Below are 23,421 nucleotides of genomic sequence, written 5' to 3' on the forward strand. Positions count from 1 at the left end.
CCTCCTTAATCAGGGCCAATGGACCTCTGACTGGATGGCCATAAAGAAGCTCAAAGGGACTGTAACCAACTCCCTCCTGAGGGACCTCTCTATAAGCAAAGAGAAGGCATGGCAGTAGAAGGTCCCACTTTCTTTTAAGGGGTTCCTCTAAAGCACATATCATGCTCTTCATAGTACGATTAAACCTCTCTACCAGTCCATTTGTTTGTGGATGGTAGGCTGTAGAGAACTTGTAAGTGACACCACAGTTTTTCTACATGGCTTGCATATAGTGGGACATAAAATTGGATCCCCTGTTGGATATCACTTCCTTAGGAAACCCTACTCTGGTAAAAATACTAAGTAGAGCCTTAGCCACAGCCTGAGCCATAACAGTGCTCATAGGTATGGCTTCTGGGTATCTTGTAGCATGGTCTACTGCAACCAGGATACACCTGTTCCCTGAAGATGTGGGAGGGTCAAGGGGACCAACAATGTCGATGCCCACCCTCTCAAAAGGAACTCCCACCACTGGGAGAGGCACCAGGGGTGCCACATTCTTGGCTCCATTCTTGCGAGAGGTTTGGCAAGTGTGACAGCTCCTACAGAATTTGTCAACTTCTGAACCCATCTTAGGCCAGTAGAAGTATAAGGAGAGGCTTTCCTTGGTCTTTTTGAAACTCAAATAACCAGCCAAAGGTATCTCATGGGCCAACTGTAGGAACTGGAGCCTGTTGGCAAGGGGCAAAACAATTCTTTTACAGTCCCCAGGGATAGACTCTGTTGGTTCACTGTAGAAGAGGCCATCTTCCCAGCTTAACCTATGCTTTCCAACGTCTTGCCCATCAAGTTGGTTAGCAGCCTGTTGTCGAAAACCTTCGAGAGTAGGACACTCTCTTTGTCCTCTGCTGAAGTCTGGCCTGTTGGGTCCACCTTCTGCCAGTAAAGACTGCAGCTCAGGATGGTCAACAGGGTCAAGATCTCCAACCAAAACAGTGTCTTCTTCCAGATCTGACTCTTCAGAAATTGGCTCAACCACACAAGGTTGTATCTCTCTCTCTGCCTCAGCAGGTGGAGGGATCACAGGTGTGATCTTGGACAATCTTGGGGATGTCCTTGTTGGTAGCACAGGGGTGCTGTCTGACTTTGTCCTTGAGGTCTTGGGTTTCCCCTTTGCCTCTTTCTTTCCAGAAATAGCAGTGAGCAACTCCTGTGGAGTGGGAGTGATAGTTTCCTCTATTAAAGGGCCCTCTTAAGGTCCTTTCCCTTGCAGGCCTAGTGAGCTCCTGTCACCTGTCTCCTCTTACTGGGAGGGAGTCCTGGGGGTGCTGGACACATCTCCAAGAGTTTTCAGGTCATTACCCAACAGGACTCTCCCAGGCACTTCATTCTGCATACTAACAGGTATTTTGACGGTCATATCATTACACTGGATGAGAGCTGGTAACTGGGGAAGCATTTGCACAGGGCCTCCAGCTAACTTGGTGAGGCGTTTGGGTGCCTTAGCAACATCCTCCACCTTGAAAAATGATTAATCTACCACAGTTATGCTGGCTGCAGTGCCTCTGATGGCAGGAGTCTCCTGGCCATTCACAAGAACACTATCTTTATAACACTCTTTAGTATTATCTGGGATGGAATTATAGACATCTAAATTCTGTTGTTCCCACAAGCCCAGGGACACTAAAGAAACACTATCTGAGACTCTCCTGGATTCATCAGCCAGTAGGTGAAAGTTTCCTCTTGCCTGGGGAGAAGGCTAAGGAGACAGTGTGGACCCCTGAAGGTTTACCCTTACATCTAGGATCCCCTTTCACATGGTCAGTTGGTCCCACAAACATACCATTTCCCAAATGTCTTGATGAATGGGGGTTTGTTCTGACCTCCATCTGGTTTGGGTCCAGATGGTGCACTAGCCTGATTTGGTTTCCCTTGTGGTTTACCCTTATGTTGCTGTTTGTGGCCCTCTTTTGGATTGGAGATATTAGAATTCTCCTTGTTATCCTTCTGTGGCTGCTTTCTAAGTTGCCCCAGAATCCTTGTGAGTAGCCCTGTTGGCAACCCACGAGTCAGCAGCCTTAGCTAACTTCTTTGGATCTATCTCCTTAGAATCAGCCAAGTGCTGTCTGAGCTCAGGAGAGCCAGCATCATAAATTGACTCCAACATAACAAGATTTTTCATACCTTCATAAGTGTTTACTCTGTAACCCTTAACCCAACCATCTAAGTTTTTAAAAAGAAATGGTGAATAAACCCAGCCAGAACCGTATAAAAACAAATATGGTCCAGCGGGTTTAAGTTCGAGGCTACCAAGATAGCCTAAAACAATACGAAGGTTATTTAAGATAACCACGGTAGGAAAAATAGGGTAGTTACCACTGCCACCAGCTAAGTCTTGACGAAAATGGAGCGAAACAGTGCTCCAAGAGAAACAGACAAAAAGGGATAAGTATTAACCCTTTCAAGTACTCCATGTAAGATGGTTTGCACTGGGTCTGTGGATTTTTAAAGAGACTAATAAAGTCAATGGCAACTTTACATGTTCTGGGAGACAGTAGTCAGTCCCAGAAAATGGAGTCTGAGTTGGGAAGTCTAAAAGACAACCTTGTGTCACTGCACTGAAGGTGCTGTGTAACACAGAGTAAAAAGATGATGCCTATGGAGTAGGTGAAGCTCCACAGTCTATGAACACAAGAATGTTAAAACACACACAGGTGAAAAAAAATGTCCTAGAAATCCTGCAAAGCTGCTGCGGGACTCAGTAGGTAAGGGAAAGTAACAATTCTGGAGAATTCTCCCTAAAACTCGCCAGCCCCCACCCCACCAGACTAAGGGACAGGAGTATTTAATCCATTCCTGGATGAATCTCTACCTCTAATCGGTTAAAAATATCCTAGAGAGACCATCAGCATTTTGGTGGTGACATTCTGCTCTGTGCTCAATGGTGAGATAAAACCCTTGCAGGCAGATTGACCAGCTCAGAGGTTTTGGGTTTTCCCCTTTCATTTGCTTTAACCATCTCAAGGGTTGGTGGTCTGTCTGAATCACAAAAGTAGATCCCTACAAGTATTGTCTAAACTTCTTCAGAGACCACACAATGGCAAAGCATTCACACTCTATGGTTGCCCATCTTGCTTCTGGTTCCTTCAGTTTCCTACTGATGAAGCAAATGGGGTGCTCCCTACCTTTCTCATCCAGTTGTCTAAGGACTGCAGCTATACCTGTATTAGAGGCATCTGTCTGCACAATGAAGGGTTGGTGATTATCAGGAGCTCTTAGAACTGGAGCTTGACAAAGGGCTTTCTTCAGGTTTTCAAAGGCTTGAGTGCACTCCTCATTCCATCAAACCTTTTAAGGTAATGTTGGAGAGGAGATCACATTCAAGGGAGAAGCTATGGTCCCATAGTTCTCTATGCAATTCCTGTAGTACCCAGTGAGACCTAGGAAAGCTCTCACTTGGGGTTTGAGTAGTAGGGATGGCCCAGTTTTGTACAGCTTGTACTTTGCTAGGCAATGGCCTTATTTCACCCCCTCTTACCTCATAGCCAAGATAGACCACTTTGCTCTGACCAATTTGACATTTGCCTGCCTTTATGGTCGGATGGGCCTGCTCAAGAGCCTGCAAAACATATCCTAAGTGATCAATATGTTCTTTCCATGTAGGGCTGAACACTGCAATGTCAACCAAGTATGCCATGTAGAACTTCACCATCCCATTCAGAACTTGATTGACCATACTTTGGAATGTGGCAGTTGCATTCTTTAGTCCAAAAGGCATAGCCTTAAACTGGTAGAGGCCTGCTGGGGTTGATAATGCAGTTTTCTCCTTGGCATGGTCTGTCAGGGCTATTTGCCAATAGCCTGACGTTAGATCAAATGTACTGAGGTACTTGGCTGAACCAAGTCTATCCACCAGCTCATCTGTCCTTGGCAAAGATGGGCATCAGTCTTAGTGACTGCATTTAGAGTAGTACCAAAGTTCCTGCCTTTGGTACTAGAACAGCTGGACTAGACCAAGGTCTTGTAGAGGGGTCTGTAACCCTGAGATCAAGCATCTTGTTGACCTCTCCTTTGATGTGAGATCTCACATGTTCTGACATTCTGTAACCTCTGCTTTTTACAGGTAAACAGTCACCAGTGAGGATATTATGCTGGCCCCAAGGGGTCAAGCCTGGTGAAAGTGAAAACAGGGAGGCAAACTGATTTAACAGAACTTTGCACTCCTCCTGTTGTTCAGATGTCAGTTGAGAAGAGAGATTGACTGGTTCTATTTTCTCATCCAAAGGTTGGCCTCTGAGGAGGTCAGGTAGAGGTTCACGCTCCTCTTCCTCTTGAGCTGAAGCTAGAAGCAAAGCTCCCACTTCTGGTCTCAAGACATGTGCCTTCAAACGGTTGGTGTGAAAGACTCTGGGAGCCTTCTTAGGTCTGCCTAAGTCCACCAAATGGTTCACCTCTCCAAGTTTGCCCACAACCTTGAAGGGTCCTATCCATTTGTCCTGCAAGGCCCTCTGCCTTGTTGGCACCATAACTAATGCAAGCTGGTCTTGAATAAACTCAACCATGCTGGCCTTTTGGTCATGCCAATGTTTGACCAGAGCCTGACCTGCTTTTAAGTTATCATTAGCTTCTGCCATCATGTGTGACATTCTTCTCTGGAGACCTATCACATAGTTAGTCACTCTGACTGGCTTGGGGGAAGGGGCACTCTCCAACCACTCCTTAATCAGGGCCAATGGACCTCTGACTCGATGGCCATAAAGAAGCTCAAAGGGACTGTAACCAACTCCCTCCTGAGGGACCTCTCTATAAGCAAAGAGAAGGCATGGCAGTAGAAGGTCCCCCTTTTTTCTTTTAAGGGGTTCCTCTAAAGCACCTATCATGCTCTTCATAGTACGATTAAACCTCTCTACCGGTCCATTTGTTTGTGGATGGTAGGCTGTAGAGAACTTGTAAGTGACACCACAGTTTTTCCACATGGCTTGCATATAGTGGGACATAAAATTGGATCCCCTGTCGGATATCACTTCCTTAGGAAACCCTACTCTGGTAAAAATACTAAGTAGAGCCTTAGCCACAGCCTGAGCCATAACAGTGCTCATAGGTATGGCTTCTGGGTATCTTGTAGCATGGTCTACTACAACCAGGATAAACCTGTTCCCTGAAGATGTGGGAGGGTCAAGGGGACCAACAATGTCGATGCCCACCCTCTTAAAAGGAACTCCCACCACTGGGAGAGGCACCAGGGGTGCCACATTCTTGGCTCCATTCTTGCGAGAGGTTTGGCAAGTGTGACAGCTCTTACAGAATTTGTCAACTTCTGAACCCATTTTAGGCCAGTAGATGTATAAGGAGAGCCTTTCCTTGGTCTTTTTGAAACTCAAATAACCAGCCAAAGGTATCTCATGGGCCAACTGTAGGAACTGGAGCCTGTTGGCAAGGGGCACTACAATTCTTTTGCAGTCCCCGGGGATAGACTCTGTTGGTTCACTGTAGAAGAGGCCATCTTCCCAGCTTAACCTATGCTTTCCAACTTCTTGCCCATCAAGTTGGTTAGCAGCCTGTTGTCGAAGACCTTCGAGAGTACCACACTCTCTTTGTCCTCTGCTGAAGTCTGGCTTGTTGGGTCCACCTTCTGCCAGTAAAGACTGCAGCTCAGGATGGTCAACAGGGTCAAGATCTCCAACCAAAACAGTGTCTTCTTCCAGATCTGACTCTTCAGAAATTGGCTCAACCACACAAGGTTCTACCTCTCTCTCTGCCTCAGCAGGTGGAGGGATCACGGGTGTGATCTTGGACAATCTTGGGGATGTCCTTGTTGGTAGCACAGGGGTGCTGTCTGACTTTGTCCTTGAGGTCTTGGGTTTCCCCTTTGCCCCTTTCTTTCCAGAAATAGCAGTGAGCAACTCCTGTGGAGTGGGAGTGATATTTCCTCTATCAAAGGGGCCTCTTAAGATCCTCCCCCATGCAGGCCTAGTGAGCTCCTGTCTCCTCTTACTGGGAGGGAGTCCTGGGGGTGCTGGACACATCTCCAAGAGTTTTCAGGTCATTACCCAACAGGACTCTCCCAGGCACTTCACTCTGCACACTAACAGGCATTTTGACAGTCATATCATTACACTGGATGATAGCTGGTAACTGGGGAAGCATTTGCACAGGGTCTCCAGCTAACTTGGTGAGGCGTTTGGGTGCCTTAGCAAAATCCTCCATCTTGAAAAATGATTAATCTACCACAGTTATGCTGGCTCCAGTGTCTCTGATGGCAGGAGTCTCCTGGCCATTCACAAGAACACTATCTTTATAATACTCTTTAGTATTATCTGGGATGGAATTATAGACATCTAAATCCTGTTGTTCCCACAAGCCCAGGGACACTAAAGAAACACTATCTGAGACTCTCCTGGGTTCATCAGCCAGTAGGTGAATGTTTCCACTTGCCATAGTTTGTTCTTCCTCTGGGAAGAAGGCTAAGGAGACAGTGTGGACCCCTGAAGGTTTACCCTTACATCTAGGATCCCCTTTCACATGGTCGGTTGACCCACAAACATAACATTTCCCAAATGTCTTGATGAATGAGGGTTTGTTCTGACCTCCATCTGGTTTGGGTCCAGATGGTGCACTAGCCTGATTTGGTTTCCCTTATGGTTTACCCTTATGTTGCTGTTTGTGGCCCTCTTTTGGATTGGAGGTATTAGAATTCTCCTTGTTATCCTTCTGTGGATGCTTTCTAAGTTGCCCCAGAATCCTTGTGAGCAGCCCTGTTGGCAACCCACAAGTCAGCAGCCTTAGCTAACTTCTTTGGATCTATCTCCTTAGAATCAGCCAAGTGCTGTCTGAGCTCAGGAGAGCCAGCATCATAAATTGTCTCCAACATAACAAGATTTCTCATACCTTCATAAGTGTTTACTCTGTAACCCTTAACCCAACCATCTAAGTTTTAAAAAAGAAATGGGGAATAAACCCAGCCGGAACCGTATAAAAACGTCTATGGTCCAGCGGGTTTAAGTTCGAGGCTACCAAGATAGCCTAAAACAATACGAAGGTTATTTAAGATAACCACGGTAGGAAAAATAGGGTAGTTACCACTGCCACCAGCCAAGTCTTGATGAAAAGGGAGCGAAACAGTGCTCCAGGAGAAACAGACAAAAAGGGATAAGTATTAACCCTTTCCAGTACTCCATATAAGATGGTTTGCACTGGGTCTGTGGATTTTTAAAGAGACTAATAAAGTCAATGGCAACTTTACATGTTCTGGGAGACAGTAGTCAGTCCCAGAAAATGGAGTCTGAGTTGGGAAGTCTAAAAGACAACCCTGTTTCACTGCACTGAAGGTGCTGTGTAACACACAGTAAAAAGATGAAGCCTATAGAGTAGGTGAGGCTCCACAATCTACGAACACAAGAATGTTAAAACACACACAGTGGGAAAAAAGGCTCACCCTCTTATCACGTGAAAAATAATTCCTAGAAATCCTGCAAAGCTGCTGCGGGACTCAGTAGGTAAGGGAAAGTATCATTCTGGAGAATTCTCCCTAAAACTCGCCAGCCCCCACCCCACCAGACTAAGGGACAGGAGTATTTAATCCATTCCTGGATGAATCTCTACCTCTAATCGGTTAAAAATATCCTAGAGAGACCATCAGCATTTTGGTGGTGATATTCTGCTCTGTGCTCAATGGTGAGATCAAACCCTTGCAGGCAGATTGACCAGCTCAGAGGTTTTGGGCTTTCCCCTTTCATTTGCTTTAACCATCTCAAGGGTTGGTGGTCTTTCTGAATCGCAAAAGTAGATCCCTACAAGTATTGTCTAAACTTCTTCAGAGACCACACAATGGCAAAGCATTCACACTCTATGGTTGCCCACCTTGCTTCTGGTTCCTTCAGTTTCCTACTGATGAAGCAAATGGGGTGCTCCCTACCTTTCTCATCCAGTTGTCTAAGGACTGCAGCTATACCTGTATTAAAGGCATCTGTCTGCACAATGAAGGGTTGGTGATTATCAGGAGCTCTTAGGACTGGAGCTTGACAAAGGGCTTTTTTCAGGTTTTCAAAGGCTTGAGTGCACTCCTCATTCCATCAAACCTTTTAAGGTAATGTTGGAGAGGAGATCACATTCAAGGGAGAAGCTATGGTCCCATAGTTCTCTATGCAATTCCTGTAGTACCCAGTGAGACCTAGGAAAGCTCTCACTTGGGGTTTGAGTAGTAGGGATGGCCCAGTTTTGTACAGCTTGTACTTTGCTAGGCAATGGCCTTATTTCACCCCCTCTTACCTCATAACCAAGATAGACCACTTTGCTCTGACCAATTTGACATTTGCTTGCCTTTATGGTCGGATGGGCCTGCTCAAGAGCCTGCAAAACATATCCTAAGTTATCAATATGTTCTTTCCATGTAGGGCTGAACACTGCAATGTCAACCAAGTATGCCATGCAGAACTTCACCATCCCATTCAGAACTTGATTGACCATACTTTGGAATGTGGCAGTTGCATTCTTTAGTCCAAAAGGCATAGCCTTAAACTGGTAGAGGCTTGCTGGGGTTGAGAATGCAGTTTTCTCCTTGGCATGGTCTGTCAGGGCTATTTGCCAATAGCCTGACGTTAGATCAAATGTACTGAGGTACTTGGCTGAACCAAGTCTATCCACCAGCTCATCTGTCCTTGGCAAAGATGGGCATCAGTCTTAGTGACTGCATTTAGAGTAGTACCAAAGTTCCTGCCTTTGGTACTAGAACAGCTGGACTAGACCAAGGTCTTGTAGAGGGGTCTGTAACCCTGAGATCAAGCATCTTGTTGACCTCTCCTTTGATGTGAGATCTCACATGTTCTGACATTCTGTAACCTCTGCTTTTTACAGGTAAACAGTCACCAGTGAGGATATTATGCTGGCCCCAAGGGGTCAAGCCTGGTGAAAGTGAAAACAGGGAGGCAAACTGATTTAACAGAACTTTGCACTCCTCCTGTTGTTCAGATGTCAGTTGAGAAGAGAGATTGACTCCTTCTATTTTCTCATCCAAAGGTTGGCCTCTGAGGAGGTCAGGTAGAGGTTCACGCTCCTCTTCCTCTTGAGCTGAAGCTAGAAGCAAAGCTCCCACTTCTGGTCTCAAGACATGTGCCTTCAAACGGTTGGTGTGAAAGACTCTGGGAGCCTTCTTAGGTCTGCCTAAGTCCACCAAATGGTTCACCTCTCCAAGTTTGCCCACAACCTTGAAGGGTCCTATCCATTTGTCCTGCAAGGCCCTCTGCCTTGTTGGCACCATAACTAATACAAGCTGGTCTTGAATAAACTCAACCATGCTGGCCTTCTGGTCATACCAATGTTTGACCAGAGCCTGACCTGCTTTTAAGTTATCACTAGCTTCTGCCATCATGTGTGACATTCTTCTCTGGAGACCTATCACATAGTTAGTCACTCTGACTGGCTTGGCGGAAGGAGCACTCTCCAACCACTCCTTAATCAGGGCCAATGGACCTCTGACTCGATGGCCATAAAGAAGCTCAAAGGGACTGTAACCAACTCCCTCCTGAGGGACCTCTCTATAAGCAAAGAGAAGGCATGGCAGTAGAAGGTCCCCCTTTTTTCTTTTAAGGGGTTCCTCTAAAGCACCTATCATGCTCTTCATAGTACGATTAAACCTCTCTACCGGTCCATTTGTCTGTGGATGGTAGGCTGTAGAGAACTTGTAAGTGACACCACAGTTTTTCCACATGGCTTGCATATAGTGGGACATAAAATTGGATCCCCTGTCGGATATCACTTCCTTAGGAAACCCTACTCTGGTAAAAATACTAAGTAGAGCCTTAGCCACAGCCTGAGCCATAACAGTGCTCATAGGTATGGCTTCTGGGTATCTTGTAGCATGGTCTACTACAACCAGGATAAACCTGTTCCCTGAAGATGTGGGAGGGTCAAGGGGACCAACAATGTTGATGCCCACCCTCTTAAAAGGAACTCCCACCACTGGGAGAGGCACCAGGGGTGCCACATTCTTGGCTCCATTCTTGCGAGAGGTTTGGCAAGTGTGACAGCTCTTACAGAATTTGTCAACTTCTGAACCCATTTTAGGCCAGTAGATGTATAAGGAGAGCCTTTCCTTGGTCTTTTTGAAACTCAAATAACCAGCCAAAGGTATCTCATGGGCCAACTGTAGGAACTGGAGCCTGTTGGCAAGGGGCACTACAATTCTTTTGCAGTCCCCGGGGATAGACTCTGTTGGTTCACTGTAGAAGAGGCCATCTTCCCAGCTTAACCTTTGCTTTCCAACTTCTTGCCCATCAAGTTGGTTAGCAGCCTGTTGTCGAAGACCTTCGAGAGTACCACACTCTCTTTGTCCTCTGCTGAAGTCTGGCTTGTTGGGTCCACCTTCTGCCAGTAAAGACTGCAGCTCAGGATGGTCAACAGGGTCAAGATCTCCAACCAAAACAGTGTCTTCTTCCAGATCTGACTCTTCAGAAATTGGCTCAACCACACAAGGTTCTACCTCTCTCTCTGCCTCAGCAGGTGGAGGGATCACGGGTGTGATCTTGGACAATCTTGGGGATGTCCTTGTTGGTAGCACAGGGGTGCTGTCTGACTTTGTCCTTGAGGTCTTGGGTTTCCCCTTTGCCCCTTTCTTTCCAGAAATAGCAGTGAGCAACTCCTGTGGAGTGGGAGTGATAGTTTCCTCTATCAAAGGGGCCTCTTAAGATCCTCCCCCATGCAGGCCTAGTGAGCTCCTGTCTCCTCTTACTGGGAGGGAGTCCTGGGGGTGCTGGACACATCTCCAAGAGTTTTCAGGTCATTACCCAACAGGACTCTCCCAGGCACTTCACTCTGCACACTAACAGGCATTTTGACAGTCATATCATTACACTGGATGATAGCTGGTAACTGGGGAAGCATTTGCACAGGGTCTCCAGCTAACTTGGTGAGGCGTTTGGGTGCCTTAGCAAAATCCTCCATCTTGAAAAATGATTAATCTACCACAGTTATGCTGGCTCCAGTGTCTCTGATGGCAGGAGTCTCCTGGCCATTCACAAGAACACTATCTTTATAATACTCTTTAGTATTATCTGGGATGGAATTATAGACATCTAAATCCTGTTGTTCCCACAAGCCCAGGGACACTAAAGAAACACTATCTGAGACTCTCCTGGGTTCATCAGCCAGTAGGTGAATGTTTCCACTTGCCATAGTTTGTTCTTCCTCTGGGAAGAAGGCTAAGGAGACAGTGTGGACCCCTGAAGGTTTACCCTTACATCTAGGATCCCCTTTCACATGGTCAGTTGACCCACAAACATAACATTTCCCAAATGTCTTGATGAATGAGGGTTTGTTCTGACCTCCATCTGGTTTGGGTCCAGATGGTGCACTAGCCTGATTTGGTTTCCCTTATGGTTTACCCTTATGTTGCTGTTTGTGGCCCTCTTTTGGATTGGAGGTATTAGAATTCTCCTTGTTATCCTTCTGTGGATGCTTTCTAAGTTGCCCCAGAATCCTTGTGAGCAGCCCTGTTGGCAACCCACAAGTCAGCAGCCTTAGCTAACTTCTTTGGATCTATCTCCTTAGAATCAGCCAAGTGCTGTCTGAGCTCAGGAGAGCCAGCATCATAAATTGTCTCCAACATAACAAGATTTCTCATACCTTCATAAGTGTTTACTCTGTAACCCTTAACCCAACCATCTAAGTTTTAAAAAAGAAATGGGGAATAAACCCAGCCGGAACCGTATAAAAACGTCTATGGTCCAGTGGGTTTAAGTTCGAGGCTACCAAGATAGCCTAAAACAATACGAAGGTTATTTAAGATAACCACGGTAGGAAAAATAGGGTAGTTACCACTGCCACCAGCCAAGTCTTGATGAAAAGGGAGCGAAACAGTGCTCCAGGAGAAACAGACAAAAAGGGATAAGTATTAACCCTTTCCAGTACTCCATATAAGATGGTTTGCACTGGGTCTGTGGATTTTTAAAGAGACTAATAAAGTCAATGGCAACTTTACATGTTCTGGGAGACAGTAGTCAGTCCCAGAAAATGGAGTCTGAGTTGGGAAGTCTAAAAGACAACCCTGTTTCACTGCACTGAAGGTGCTGTGTAACACACAGTAAAAAGATGAAGCCTATAGAGTAGGTGAGGCTCCACAATCTACGAACACAAGAATGTTAAAACACACACAGTGGGAAAAAAGGCTCACCCTCTTATCACGTGAAAAATAATTCCTAGAAATCCTGCAAAGCTGCTGCGGGACTCAGTAGGTAAGGGAAAGTATCATTCTGGAGAATTCTCCCTAAAACTCGCCAGCCCCCACCCCACCAGACTAAGGGACAGGAGTATTTAATCCATTCCTGGATGAATCTCTACCTCTAATCGGTTAAAAATATCCTAGAGAGACCATCAGCATTTTGGTGGTGACATTCTGCTCTGTGCTCAATGGTGAGATCAAACCCTTGCAGGCAGATTGACCAGCTCAGAGGTTTTGGGTTTTCCCCTTTCATTTGCTTTAACCATCTCAAGGGTTGGTGGTCTGTCTGAATCACAAAAGTAGATCCCTACAAGTATTGTCTAAACTTCTTCAGAGACCACACAATGGCAAAGCATTCACACTCTATGGTTGCCCACCTTGCTTCTGGTTCCTTCAGTTTCCTACTGATGAAGCAAATGGGGTTCTCCCTACCTTTCTCATCCAGTTGTCTAAGGACTGCAGCTATACCTGTATTAAAGGCATCTGTCTGCACAATGAAGGGTTGGTGATTATCAGGAGCTCTTAGGACTGGAGCTTGACAAAGGGCTTTTTTCAGGTTTTCAAAGGCTTGAGTGCACTCCTCATTCCATCAAACCTTTTAAGGTAATGTTGGAGAGGAGATCACATTCAAGGGAGAAGCTATGGTCCCATAGTTCTCTATGCAATTCCTGTAGTACCCAGTGAGACCTAGGAAAACTCTCACTTGGGGTTTGAGTAGTAGGGATGGCCCAGTTTTGTACAGCTTGTACTTTGCTAGGCAATGGCCTTATTTCACCCCCTCTTACCTCATAACCAAGATAGACCACTTTGCTCTGACCAATTTGACATTTGCTTGCCTTTATGGTCGGATGGGCCTGCTCAAGAGCCTGCAAAACATATCCTAAGTTATCAATATGTTCTTTCCATGTAGGGCTGAACACTGCAATGTCAACCAAGTATGCCATGCAGAACTTCACCATCCCATTCAGAACTTGATTGACCATACTTTGGAATGTGGCAGTTGCATTCTTTAGTCCAAAAGGCATAGCCTTAAACTGGTAGAGGCCTGCTGGGGTTGAGAATGCAGTTTTCTCCTTGGCATGGTCTGTCAGGGCTATTTGCCAATAGCCTGACGTTAGATCAAATGTACTGAGGTACTTGGCTGAACCCAGTCTATCCACCAGCTCATCTGTCCTTGGCAAAGATGGGCATCAGTCTTAGTGACTGCATTTACAGTAGTACCAAAGTTCCTGCCTTTGGTACTAGAACAGCTGGACTAGACCAAGGTCTTGTAGAGGGGTCTGTAACCCTGAGATCAAGCATCTTGTTGACCTCTCCTTTGATGTGAGATCTCACATGTTCTGACATTCTGTAACCTCTGCTTTTTACAGGTAAACAGTCACCAGTGAGGATATTATGCTGGCCCCAAGGGGTCAAGCCTGGTGAAAGTGAAAACAGGGAGGCAAACTGATTTAACAGAACCTTGCACTCCTCCTGTTGTTCAGATGTCAGTTGAGAAGAGAGATTGACTGGTTCTATTTTCTCATCCAAAGGTTGGCCTCTGAGGAGGTCAGGTAGAGGTTCACGCTCCTCTTCCTCTTGAGCTGAAGCTAGAAGCAAAGCTCCCACTTCTGGTCTCAAGACATGTGCCTTCAAACGGTTGGTGTGAAAGACTCTGGGAGCCTTCTTAGGTCTGCCTAAGTCCACCAAATGGTTCACCTCTCCAAGTTTGCCCACAACCTTGAAGGGTCCTATCCATTTGTCCTGCAAGGCCCTCTGCCTTGTTGGCACCATAACTAATACAAGCTGGTCTTGAATAAACTCAACCATGCTGGCCTTCTGGTCATGCCAATGTTTGACCAGAGCCTGACCTGCTTTTAAGTTATCACTAGCTTCTGCCATCATGTGTGACATTCTTCTCTGGAGACCTATCACATAGTTAGTCACTCTGACTGGCTTGGCGGAAGGAGCACTCTCCAACCACTCCTTAATCAGGGCCAATGGACCTCTGACTCGATGGCCATAAAGAAGCTCAAAGGGACTGTAACCAACTCCCTCCTGAGGGACCTCTCTATAAGCAAAGAGAAGGCATGGCAGTAGAAGGTCCCCCTTTTTTCTTTTAAGGGGTTCCTCTAAAGCACCTATCATGCTCTTCATAGTACGATTAAACCTCTCTACCGGCCCATTTGTTTGTGGATGGTAGGCTGTAGAGAACTTGTAAGTGACACCACAGTTTTTCCACATGGCTTGCATATAGTGGGACATAAAACTGGATCCCCTGTCGGATATCACTTCCTTAGGAAACGCCACTCTGGTAAAAATACTAAGTAGAGCCTTAGCCACAGCCTGAGCCATAACAGTGCTCATAGGTATGGCTTCTGGGTATCTTGTAGCATGGTCTACTACAACCAGGATAATCCTGTTCCCTGAAGATGTGGGAGGGTCAAGGGGACCAACAATGTCGATGCCCACCCTCTTAAAAGGAACTCCCACCACTGGGAGAGGCACCAGGGGTGCCACATTCTTGGCTCCATTCTTGCGAGAGGTTTGGCAAGTGTGACAGCTCTTACAGAATTTGTCAACTTCTGAACCCATTTTAGGCCAGTAGATGTATAAGGAGAGCCTTTCCTTGGTCTTTTTGAAACTCAAATAACCAGCCAAAGGTATCTCATGGGCCAACTGTAGGAACTGGAGCCTGTTGGCAAGGGGCACTACAATTCTTTTGCAGTCCCCGGGGATAGACTCTGTTGGTTCACTGTAGAAGAGGCCATCTTCCCAGCTTAACCTTTGCTTTCCAACTTCTTGCCCATCAAGTTGGTTAGCAGCCTGTTGTCGAAGACCTTCGAGAGTACCACACTCTCTTTGTCCTCTGCTGAAGTCTGGCTTGTTGGGTCCACCTTCTGCCAGTAAAGACTGCAGCTCAGGATGGTCAACAGGGTCAAGATCTCCAACCAAAACAGTGTCTTCTTCCAGATCTGACTCTTCAGAAATTGGCTCAACCACACAAGGTTGTACCTCTCTCTCTGCCTCAGCAGGTGGAGGGATCACGGGTGTGATCTTGGACAATCTTGGGGATGTCCTTGTTGGTAGCATAGGGGTGCTGTCTGACTTTGTCCTTGAGGTCTTGGGTTTCCCCTTTGCCCCTTTCTTTCCAGAAATAGCAGTGAGCAACTCCTGTGGAGTGGGAGTGATAGTTTCCTCTATTAAAGGGGCCTCTTAAAGTCCTCTCCCATGCATGCCTAGTGAGCTCCTGTCTCCTGTCTCCTCTTACTGGGAGGGAGTCCTGGGGGTGCTGGACACATCTCCAAGAGTTTTCAGGTCATTACCCAACAGGATCTCCCAGGCACTTCACTCTGCACACTAACAGGTATTTTGACAGTCATATCATTACACTGGATGAGAGCTGGTAACAGGGGAAGCATTTGCACAGGTCCTCCAGCTAACTTGGAGAGGCGTTTGGGTGCCTTAGCAACATCCTCCACCTTGAAAAATGATTAATCTACCACAGTTATGCTGGCTGCAGTGTCTCTGATGGCAGGTGTTTCCTGGCCATTCACAAGAACACTATCTTTATAATACTCTTTAGTATTATCTGGGATGGAATTAAAGACATCTAAATTCTGTTGTTCCCACAAGCCCAGGGACACTAAAGAAACACTACTGAGACTCTCCTGGGTTCATCAGCCAGTAGGTGAAGGTTTCCACTTGCCATAGGTACATCTTCCTCTGGGGAGAAGGCTAAGGAGACAGTGTTGACCCCTGAAGGTTTACCCTTACATCTAGGATCCCCTTTCACATGGTCAGTTGACCCACAAACATAACATTTCCCAAATGACTTGATGAATGGGGGTGGGTTCTGACCTCCATCTGGTTTGGGTCCAGAAGGTGCACTAGCCTGATTTGGTTTCCCTTGTGGTTTACCCTTATGTTGCTGTTTGTGGCCCTCTTTTGGATTGGAGGTATTAGAATTCTCCTTGTTATCCTTCTGTGGCTGCTTTCTAAATTGCCCCAGAATCCTTGTGAGTAACCCTGTTGGCAACCTACAAGTCAGCAGCCTTAGCTAACGTCTTTGGATATATCTCCTTAGAATCAGCCAAGTGCTGTCTGAGCTCAGGAGAGCCAGCATCATAAATTGACTCCAACATAACAAGATTTTTCATACCTTCATAAGTGTTTACTCTGTAACCCTTAACCCAACCATCTAAGTTTTTAAAAAGAAATGGTGAATAAACCCAGCCAGAACCGTATAAAAACAAATATGGTCCAGCGGGTTTAAGTTCGAGGCTACCAAGATAGCCTAACACAATACGAAGGTTATTTAAGATAACCACGGTAGGAAAAATAGGGTAGTTACCACTGCCACCAGCTAAGTCTTGATGAAAATGGAGCGAAACAGTGCTCCAAGAGAAACAGACAAAAAGGGATAAGTATTAACCCTTTCCAGTACTCCATGTAAGATGGTTTGCACTGGGTCTGTGGATTTTTAAAGAGACTAATAAAGTCAATGGCAACTTTACATGTTCTGGGAGACAGTAGTCAGTCCCAGAAAATGGAGTCTGAGTTGGGAAGTCTAAAAGACAACCTTGTGTCACTGCACTGAAGGTGCTGTGTAACACAGAGTAAAAAGATGATGCCTATGGAGTAGGTGAAGCTCCACAGTCTATGAACACAAGAATGTTAAAACACACACAGGTGAAAAAAAATGTCCTAGAAATCCTGCAAAGCTGCTGCGGGACTCAGTAGGTAAGGGAAAGTAACAATTCTGGAGAATTCTCCCTAACACTCGCCAGCCCCCACCCCACCAGACTAAGTGACAGGAGTATTTAATCCATTCCTGGATGAATCTCTACCTCTAATCGGTTAAAAATATCCTAGAGAGACCATCCGCATTTTGGTGGTGACATTCTGCTCTGTGCTCAATGGTGAGATCAAACCCTTGCAGGCAGATTGACCAGCTCAGAGGTTTTGGGTTTTCCCCTTCCATTTGCTTTAACCATCTCAAGGGTTGGTGGTCTGTCTGAATCACAAAAGTAGATCCCTACAAGTATTGTCTAAACTTCTTCAGAGACCACACAATGGCAAAACATTCACCCTCTATGGTTGCCCACCTTGCTTCTGGTTCCTTCAGTTTCCTACTGATGAAGCAAATGGGGTACTCCCTACCTTTCTCATCCAGTTGACTAAGGACTGCAGCTATACCTGTATTGGAGGCATCTGTCTGCACAATGAAGGGTTGGTGATTATCAGGAGCTCTTAGGACTGGAGCTTGACAAAGGGCTTTCTTCAGGTTTTCAAAGGCTTGAGTGCACTCCTCATTCCATCAAACCTTTTAAGGTAATTTTGGAGAGGAGATCAGATTCAAGGGAGAAGCTATGGTCCCATAGTTCTCTATGAAATTCCTGTAGTACCCAGTGAGACCTAGGAAAGCTCTTACTTGGGGTTTGAGTAGTAGGGGTGGCCCAGTTTTGTACAGCTTGTACTTTGCTAGGCAATGGCCTTATTTCACCCCCTCCTACCTCAAAACCAAGATAGACCACTTTGCTCTGAACAATTTGGCATTTTCTTGCCTTTATGGTCGGATGGGCCTGCTCAAGAGCCTGCAAAACATATCCTAAGTGATCAATATGTTCTTTCCATGTAGGGCTGAACACTGCAATGTCAACCAAGTATGCCATGCAGAACTTCACCATCCCATTCAGAACTTGATTGACCATACTTTGGAATGTAGCAGTTGCATTGTTTTTACCAGTACCTTAAACTGGTAGAGGCCTGCTGGGGTTGAGAATGCAGTTTTCTCCTTGGCATGGTCTGTCAGGGCTATTTGCCAATAGCCTGACGTCAGATCAAATGTACTGAGGTACTTGGCTGAACCAAGTCTATCCACCAGCTCATCTGTCATTGGTAAAGGATGGGCATCAGTCTAAGTGACTGCATTTAGAGTAGTACCAAAGTTCCTGCCTTTGGCACTAGAACAGCTGAACTAGACCATGGTCTTTTAGAGGGGTCTGTAACCCTGAGATCAAGCATCTTGTTGACCTCTCCTTTGATGTGGGATCTCACATGTTCTGACATTCTGTAACCTCTGCTTTTTACAGGTAAACAGTCACCAGTGAGGATATTATGCTGGCCCCAAGGGGTCAAGCCTGGTGAAAGTGAAAACAGGGAGGCAAACTGATTTAACAGAACTTTGCACTCCTCCTGTTGTTCAGATGTCAGTTGAGAAGAGAGATTGACTTCTTCTATTTACTCATCCAAAGGTTGGCCTCTGAGGAGGTCAGGTAGAGGTTCACGCTCCTCTTCCTCTTGAGCTGAAGCTAGAAGCAAAGCTCCCACTTCTGGTCTCAAGACATGTGCCTTCAAACGGTTGGTGTGAAAGACTCTGGGGGCCTTCTTAGGTCTGCCTAAGTCCACCAAATGGTTCACCTCTCCAAGTTTGCCCACAACCTTGAAGGGTCCTATTCATTTGTCATGCAAGGCCCTCTGCCTTGTTGGCACCATAACTAATACAAGCTGGTCTTGATGAAACTCAACCATGCTGGCCTTCTGGTCATGCCAATGTTTGACCAGAGCCTGACCTGCTTTTAAGTTATCACTAGCTTCTGCCATCATGTGTGACATTCTTCTCTGGATACCTATCACATAATCAGTCACTCTGACTGGCTTGGGGGAAGGGGCACTCTCCAACCACTCCTTAAGCAGGGCCAATGGACCTCTGACTTGATGGCCATAAAGAAGCTCAAAGGCTCTGTAACCAACTCCCTCCTGAGGGACCTCTCTATAAGCAAAGAGAAGGCATGGCAGTAGAAGGTCCCCCTTTTTTCTTTTAAGGGGTTCCTCTAAAGCACCTATCATGCTCTTCATAGTACGATTAAACCTCTCTACCGGTCCATTTGTTTGTGGATGGTAGGCTGTAGAGAACTTGTAAGTGACACCACAGTTTTTCGACATGGCTTGCATATAGTGGGATATAAAATTGGATCCCCTGTCGGATATCACTTCCTTAGGAAACCCTACTCTGGTAAAAATACTAAGTAGAGCCTTAGCCACAGCCTGAGCCATAACAGTGCTCATAGGTATGGCTTCTGGGTATCTTGTAGCATGGTCTACTACAACCAGGATAAATCTGTTCCCTGAAGATGTGGGAGGGTCAAGGGGACCAACAATGTCGATGCCCACCCTCTCAAAAGGAACTCCCACCACTGGGAGGGGCACCAGGGGTGCCACATACTTTGCTCCATTCTTGCGAGAGGTTTGGCAAGTGTAACAGCTCCTACAGAATTTGTCAACTTCTGAACCCATCTTAGGCCAGTAGAAGTATAAGGAGAGCCTTTCCTTAATCTTTTTGGAACTCAAATAACCAGCCAAAGGTATCTCAAAGGGCCAACTGTAGGCACTGGAGCCTGTTGGCAAGGGGCACTACAATTCTTTTGCAGTCCCCGGGGATAGACTCTGTTGGTTCACTGTAGAAGAGACCATCTTCCCAGCTTAACCTATGCTTTCCAACTTCTTGCCCATCAAGTTGGTTAGCAGCCTGTTGTCGAAGACCTTCGAGAGTAGGACACTCTCTTTGTCCTCTGCTGAAGTCTGGCCTGTTGGGTCCACCTTCTGCCAGTTAAGACTGCAGCTCATTATGGTCAACAGGGTCAAGATCTCCAACCAAAACAGTGTCTTCTTCCAGATCTGACTCTTCAGAAATTGGCTCAACCACACAAGGTTGTACCTCTCTCTCTGCCTCAGCAGGTGGAGGGATCACAGGTGTGTTCTTGGACAATCTTGGGGATGTCCTTGTTGGTAGCACAGGGGTGGTGTCTGACTTTGTCCTTGAGGTCTTGGGTTTCCCCTTTGCCTCTTTCTTTCCAGAAATAGCAGTGAGCAACTCCTGTGGAGTGGGAGTGATAGTTTCCTCTATCAAAGGGGCTTCTTAAGGTCCTCTCCCTTGCAGGCCTAGTGAGCTCCTGTCTCCTGTCTCCTCTTACTGGGAGGGAGTCCTGTGGGTGCTGGACACATCTCCAAGAGTTTTCAGGTCATTACCCAAAATGACTCTCCCAGGCACTTCACTCTGCGCACTAACAGGTATTTTGACAGTCATATCATTACACTGGATGAGAGCTGGTAACTGGGGAAGCATTTGCACAGGGCCTCCAGCTAACTTGGTGAGGCGTTTGGATGCCTTAGCAACATCCCCCACCTTGAAAAATGATTAATCTACCACAGTTATGCTGGCTCCAGTGTCTCTGATGGCAGGAGTCTCCTGGCCATTCACAAGAACACTATCTTTATAACATTATTTAGTATTATCTGGGATGGAATTATAGACATCTAAATTGTGTTGTTCCCACAAGCCCAGGGACACTAAAGAAACACTATCTGAGACTCTCCTGGGTTCATCAGCCAGTAGGCGAATGTTTCCACTTGCCATAGGTACTTCTTCCTCTGGGGAGAAGGCTAAGGAGACAGTGTGGACCCCTGAAGGTTTACCCTTACATCTAGGATCCCTTTTCACATGGTCAGTTGACCCACAAATATAACATTTCCCAAATGTCTTGATGAATGGGGGTTTGTTCTGACCTCCGTCTGGTTTGGGTCCAGATGGTGCACTAGCCTGATTTGGTTTCCCTTGTGGTTTCCCCTTATGTTGCTGTTTGTGGCCCTCTTTTGGATTGGAGGTATTAGAATTCTCCTTGTCATCCTTCTGTGGCTGCTTTCTAAGTTGCCCCAGAATCCTTGTGAGTAGCCCTGTTGGCAACCTACAAGTCAGCAGCCTTAGCTAACTTCTTTGGATCTATCTCCTTTGAATCAGCCAAGTGCTGTCTTAGCTCAGGAGAGCCAGCATCATAAATTGACTCCAACATAACAAGATTTCTCATACTTTCATAAGTGTTTACTCTGTAACCCCTAACCCAACCATCTAAGTTTTTAAAAAGAAATGGTGAATAAACCCAGCCGGAACCGTATAAAAACGTATATGGTCCAGCGGGTTTAAGTTCGAGGCTACCAAGATAGCCTAAAACAATACCAAGGTTATTTAAAATAACCACGGTAGGAAAAATAGGGTCGTTACCACTGCCACCAGCCAAGTCTTGATGAAAAGGGAGCGAAAAAGTGCTCCAAGAGAAACAGACAAAAAGGGATAAGTATTAACCCTTTCCAGTACTCCATGTAAAATGGTTTGCACTGGGTCTGTGGATTTTTAAAGAGACTAATAAAGTCAAAGGCAAGTTTACTTGTTCTGGGAGACAGTAGTCAGTTCCAGAAAATGGAGTCTGATTTGGGAAGTCTAAAAGACAACCCTGTGTCACTGCACTAAAGGTGCGGTGTGACACACAGTAAAAAGATGATGCCTATGGAGTAGGTGAGGCTCCACAGTCTATGAACACATGTAAGAGTGGGAAAAAGGCTCACACTGATACCAGGTGAAAAAAATAAATCCTAGAAATCCAGCAAAGCTGCTGAGGCACTCAGTAGGTAAGGGAAATTAGCCATTCTGGAGAATTCTCCCTAACAACATTCCTCTTCTCCTCTGCCTTCTCTCTCACTCTACCCTGCCAACCTCTCTCTCTCTCTGCTCTATCCGGCTCTCGTCTCCCTTTCCACACAGCTTGCACTTGCCTCATCGTTACTGCACTTGGTCAATTACCCATGAGAGTGAAACCTCTCGGCACTTACCCCAGCTCTGACTGGGCGCACTGGTCCCCACCACACCCTTCCCCTGCACTTGTCTGCAACTTGCACGATCCGAATGTACTATGCCTTGTAAGATCGTTCTGTCTTTGTGCTGCCTTGCCTCCCCTCCCTTCATGGTCGCGCACTTGCACGATCTGAATGTACTATGCCTAGTAAGATCATTTTGTCTTTGTCTTCACTTGTCTCTCCTCCCTGCATGGTTGTGCCTTGAAACACTTGTATATAGGCAAATTATAAATGACCAATCATTCATTCATCGGCACATTCTGCATGTTTCATCTCTCTTTTCTCTTGCTCACACAGCCAAAGAGTACAGATGGGGCACCATCAAGGCTAATGGAAGCTCAGTCCACGAGTTCATTCTGCGAGGGTTTTCGGATGTGCCAGAGCTGCAGGCCCTTTACTTCATGCTCTTTCTGAGCATCTACCTCATTGCAGTGCTGGCTAACCTGATCATCGTCACATTAACAAGCATTGACCCACGTCTCCAGACACCTATGTACTTCTTTATTGGGAACCTATCTTTCCTAGACATGTTATACATCTCCACCACCGTCCCTAAAATGTTGGCCAACTTCCTTGCCACAAGAAAAGCCATCTCCTTCTCAGGCTGTGTGGCTCAGCTCTTTTTTTTTCTTTCAATGGCCGCCAGTGAGTCTGCTCTTCTTGCCACAATGGCGTATGACCGCTATGTGGCCATCTGCATTCCTTTGCGGTACTCAACCATCATGAACAGGGCAGTTTGCATCAAGTTAGCAGCTACTTCGTGGATTGTAGGGGTGATGTATTCAGCCATCCACACAACAAACACATTTCGCTTAGATTTCTGTTCATCGAATATCATTGACCATTACTTCTGTGATATCCCAGCCCTGCTAAAGCTCTCCTGCACAGATATTCAAGCTAATGAGGTGGTTGTGTTTGTCATAGGCAGTATGCACATGCTAGGTTGCTTCCTGCTTATTATTATGTCTTATATCTATGTGATTAGGTCAGTGATAAAAATGTCTTCTACAGAGGGAAAACAGAAGACTTTCTCCACCTGTGTCCCACACCTCATGGCTGTGGGTTTGTTCTATTTCACTGGCAGCTTTGTGTACTTCCAGCCATCTACAAAGCAATCTTTGCAGCAGAAGGTGGGTGCTGTTTTCTACTCCATCATCGCTCCAATGTTAAACCCCATCATTTACAGCTTCAGAAACAAGGAGCTGAAGTCTGCAATTAGAAAAGCTCTCCTGCAGAACAGGCTCTTGTGGTGACCCGTCTCTAAGGTGCACACATCTGCTTGTAATGTGCACTGGAATGCTACAGGAAAGTCTCTTACAACCATGTGTAACACTGAAGTACGGCGAGTAGGAGTGGAAGGGTCCAACATCTACTGGGTACAAGAAGATCTCATAGCAAGCCACAGAAATGATTGTTATTGTCTGACAGTAAATTTAATCAGATAGTCTGGTCCAGCAGTTCAGATAATGGGGTTGTGAGTTAAGTAACACATTGCTTTCTCCAAACTCATCGCAACTCAATCCATGTTATCCACAGCGGTCCCACAGTACCATTGTAAA

General features: G+C 46.0%; 1 protein-coding gene across 1 annotated transcript in view; it reads left to right on the forward strand.

Moving 5' to 3' along the window:
• The window catches only part of LOC138505115 (olfactory receptor 5I1-like), a 38,720-nt gene extending 15,605 nt beyond the window's left edge, over positions 1–23,115 (forward strand). The window contains exon 2 of the mRNA XM_069625415.1: positions 22,160–23,115. Within this exon, the coding sequence (XP_069481516.1) occupies positions 22,160–23,115 (956 nt within the window). The remainder of the gene's footprint in view (positions 1–22,159) is intronic.
• Positions 23,116–23,421: the final 306 nt, after the last annotated feature.

The sequence above is a fragment of the Ambystoma mexicanum genome, chromosome 11, assembly GCF_040938575.1.
Source record: "Ambystoma mexicanum isolate Mex_15411 chromosome 11, UKY_AmexF1_1, whole genome shotgun sequence".
Taxonomy (NCBI): domain Eukaryota; kingdom Metazoa; phylum Chordata; class Amphibia; order Caudata; family Ambystomatidae; genus Ambystoma; species Ambystoma mexicanum.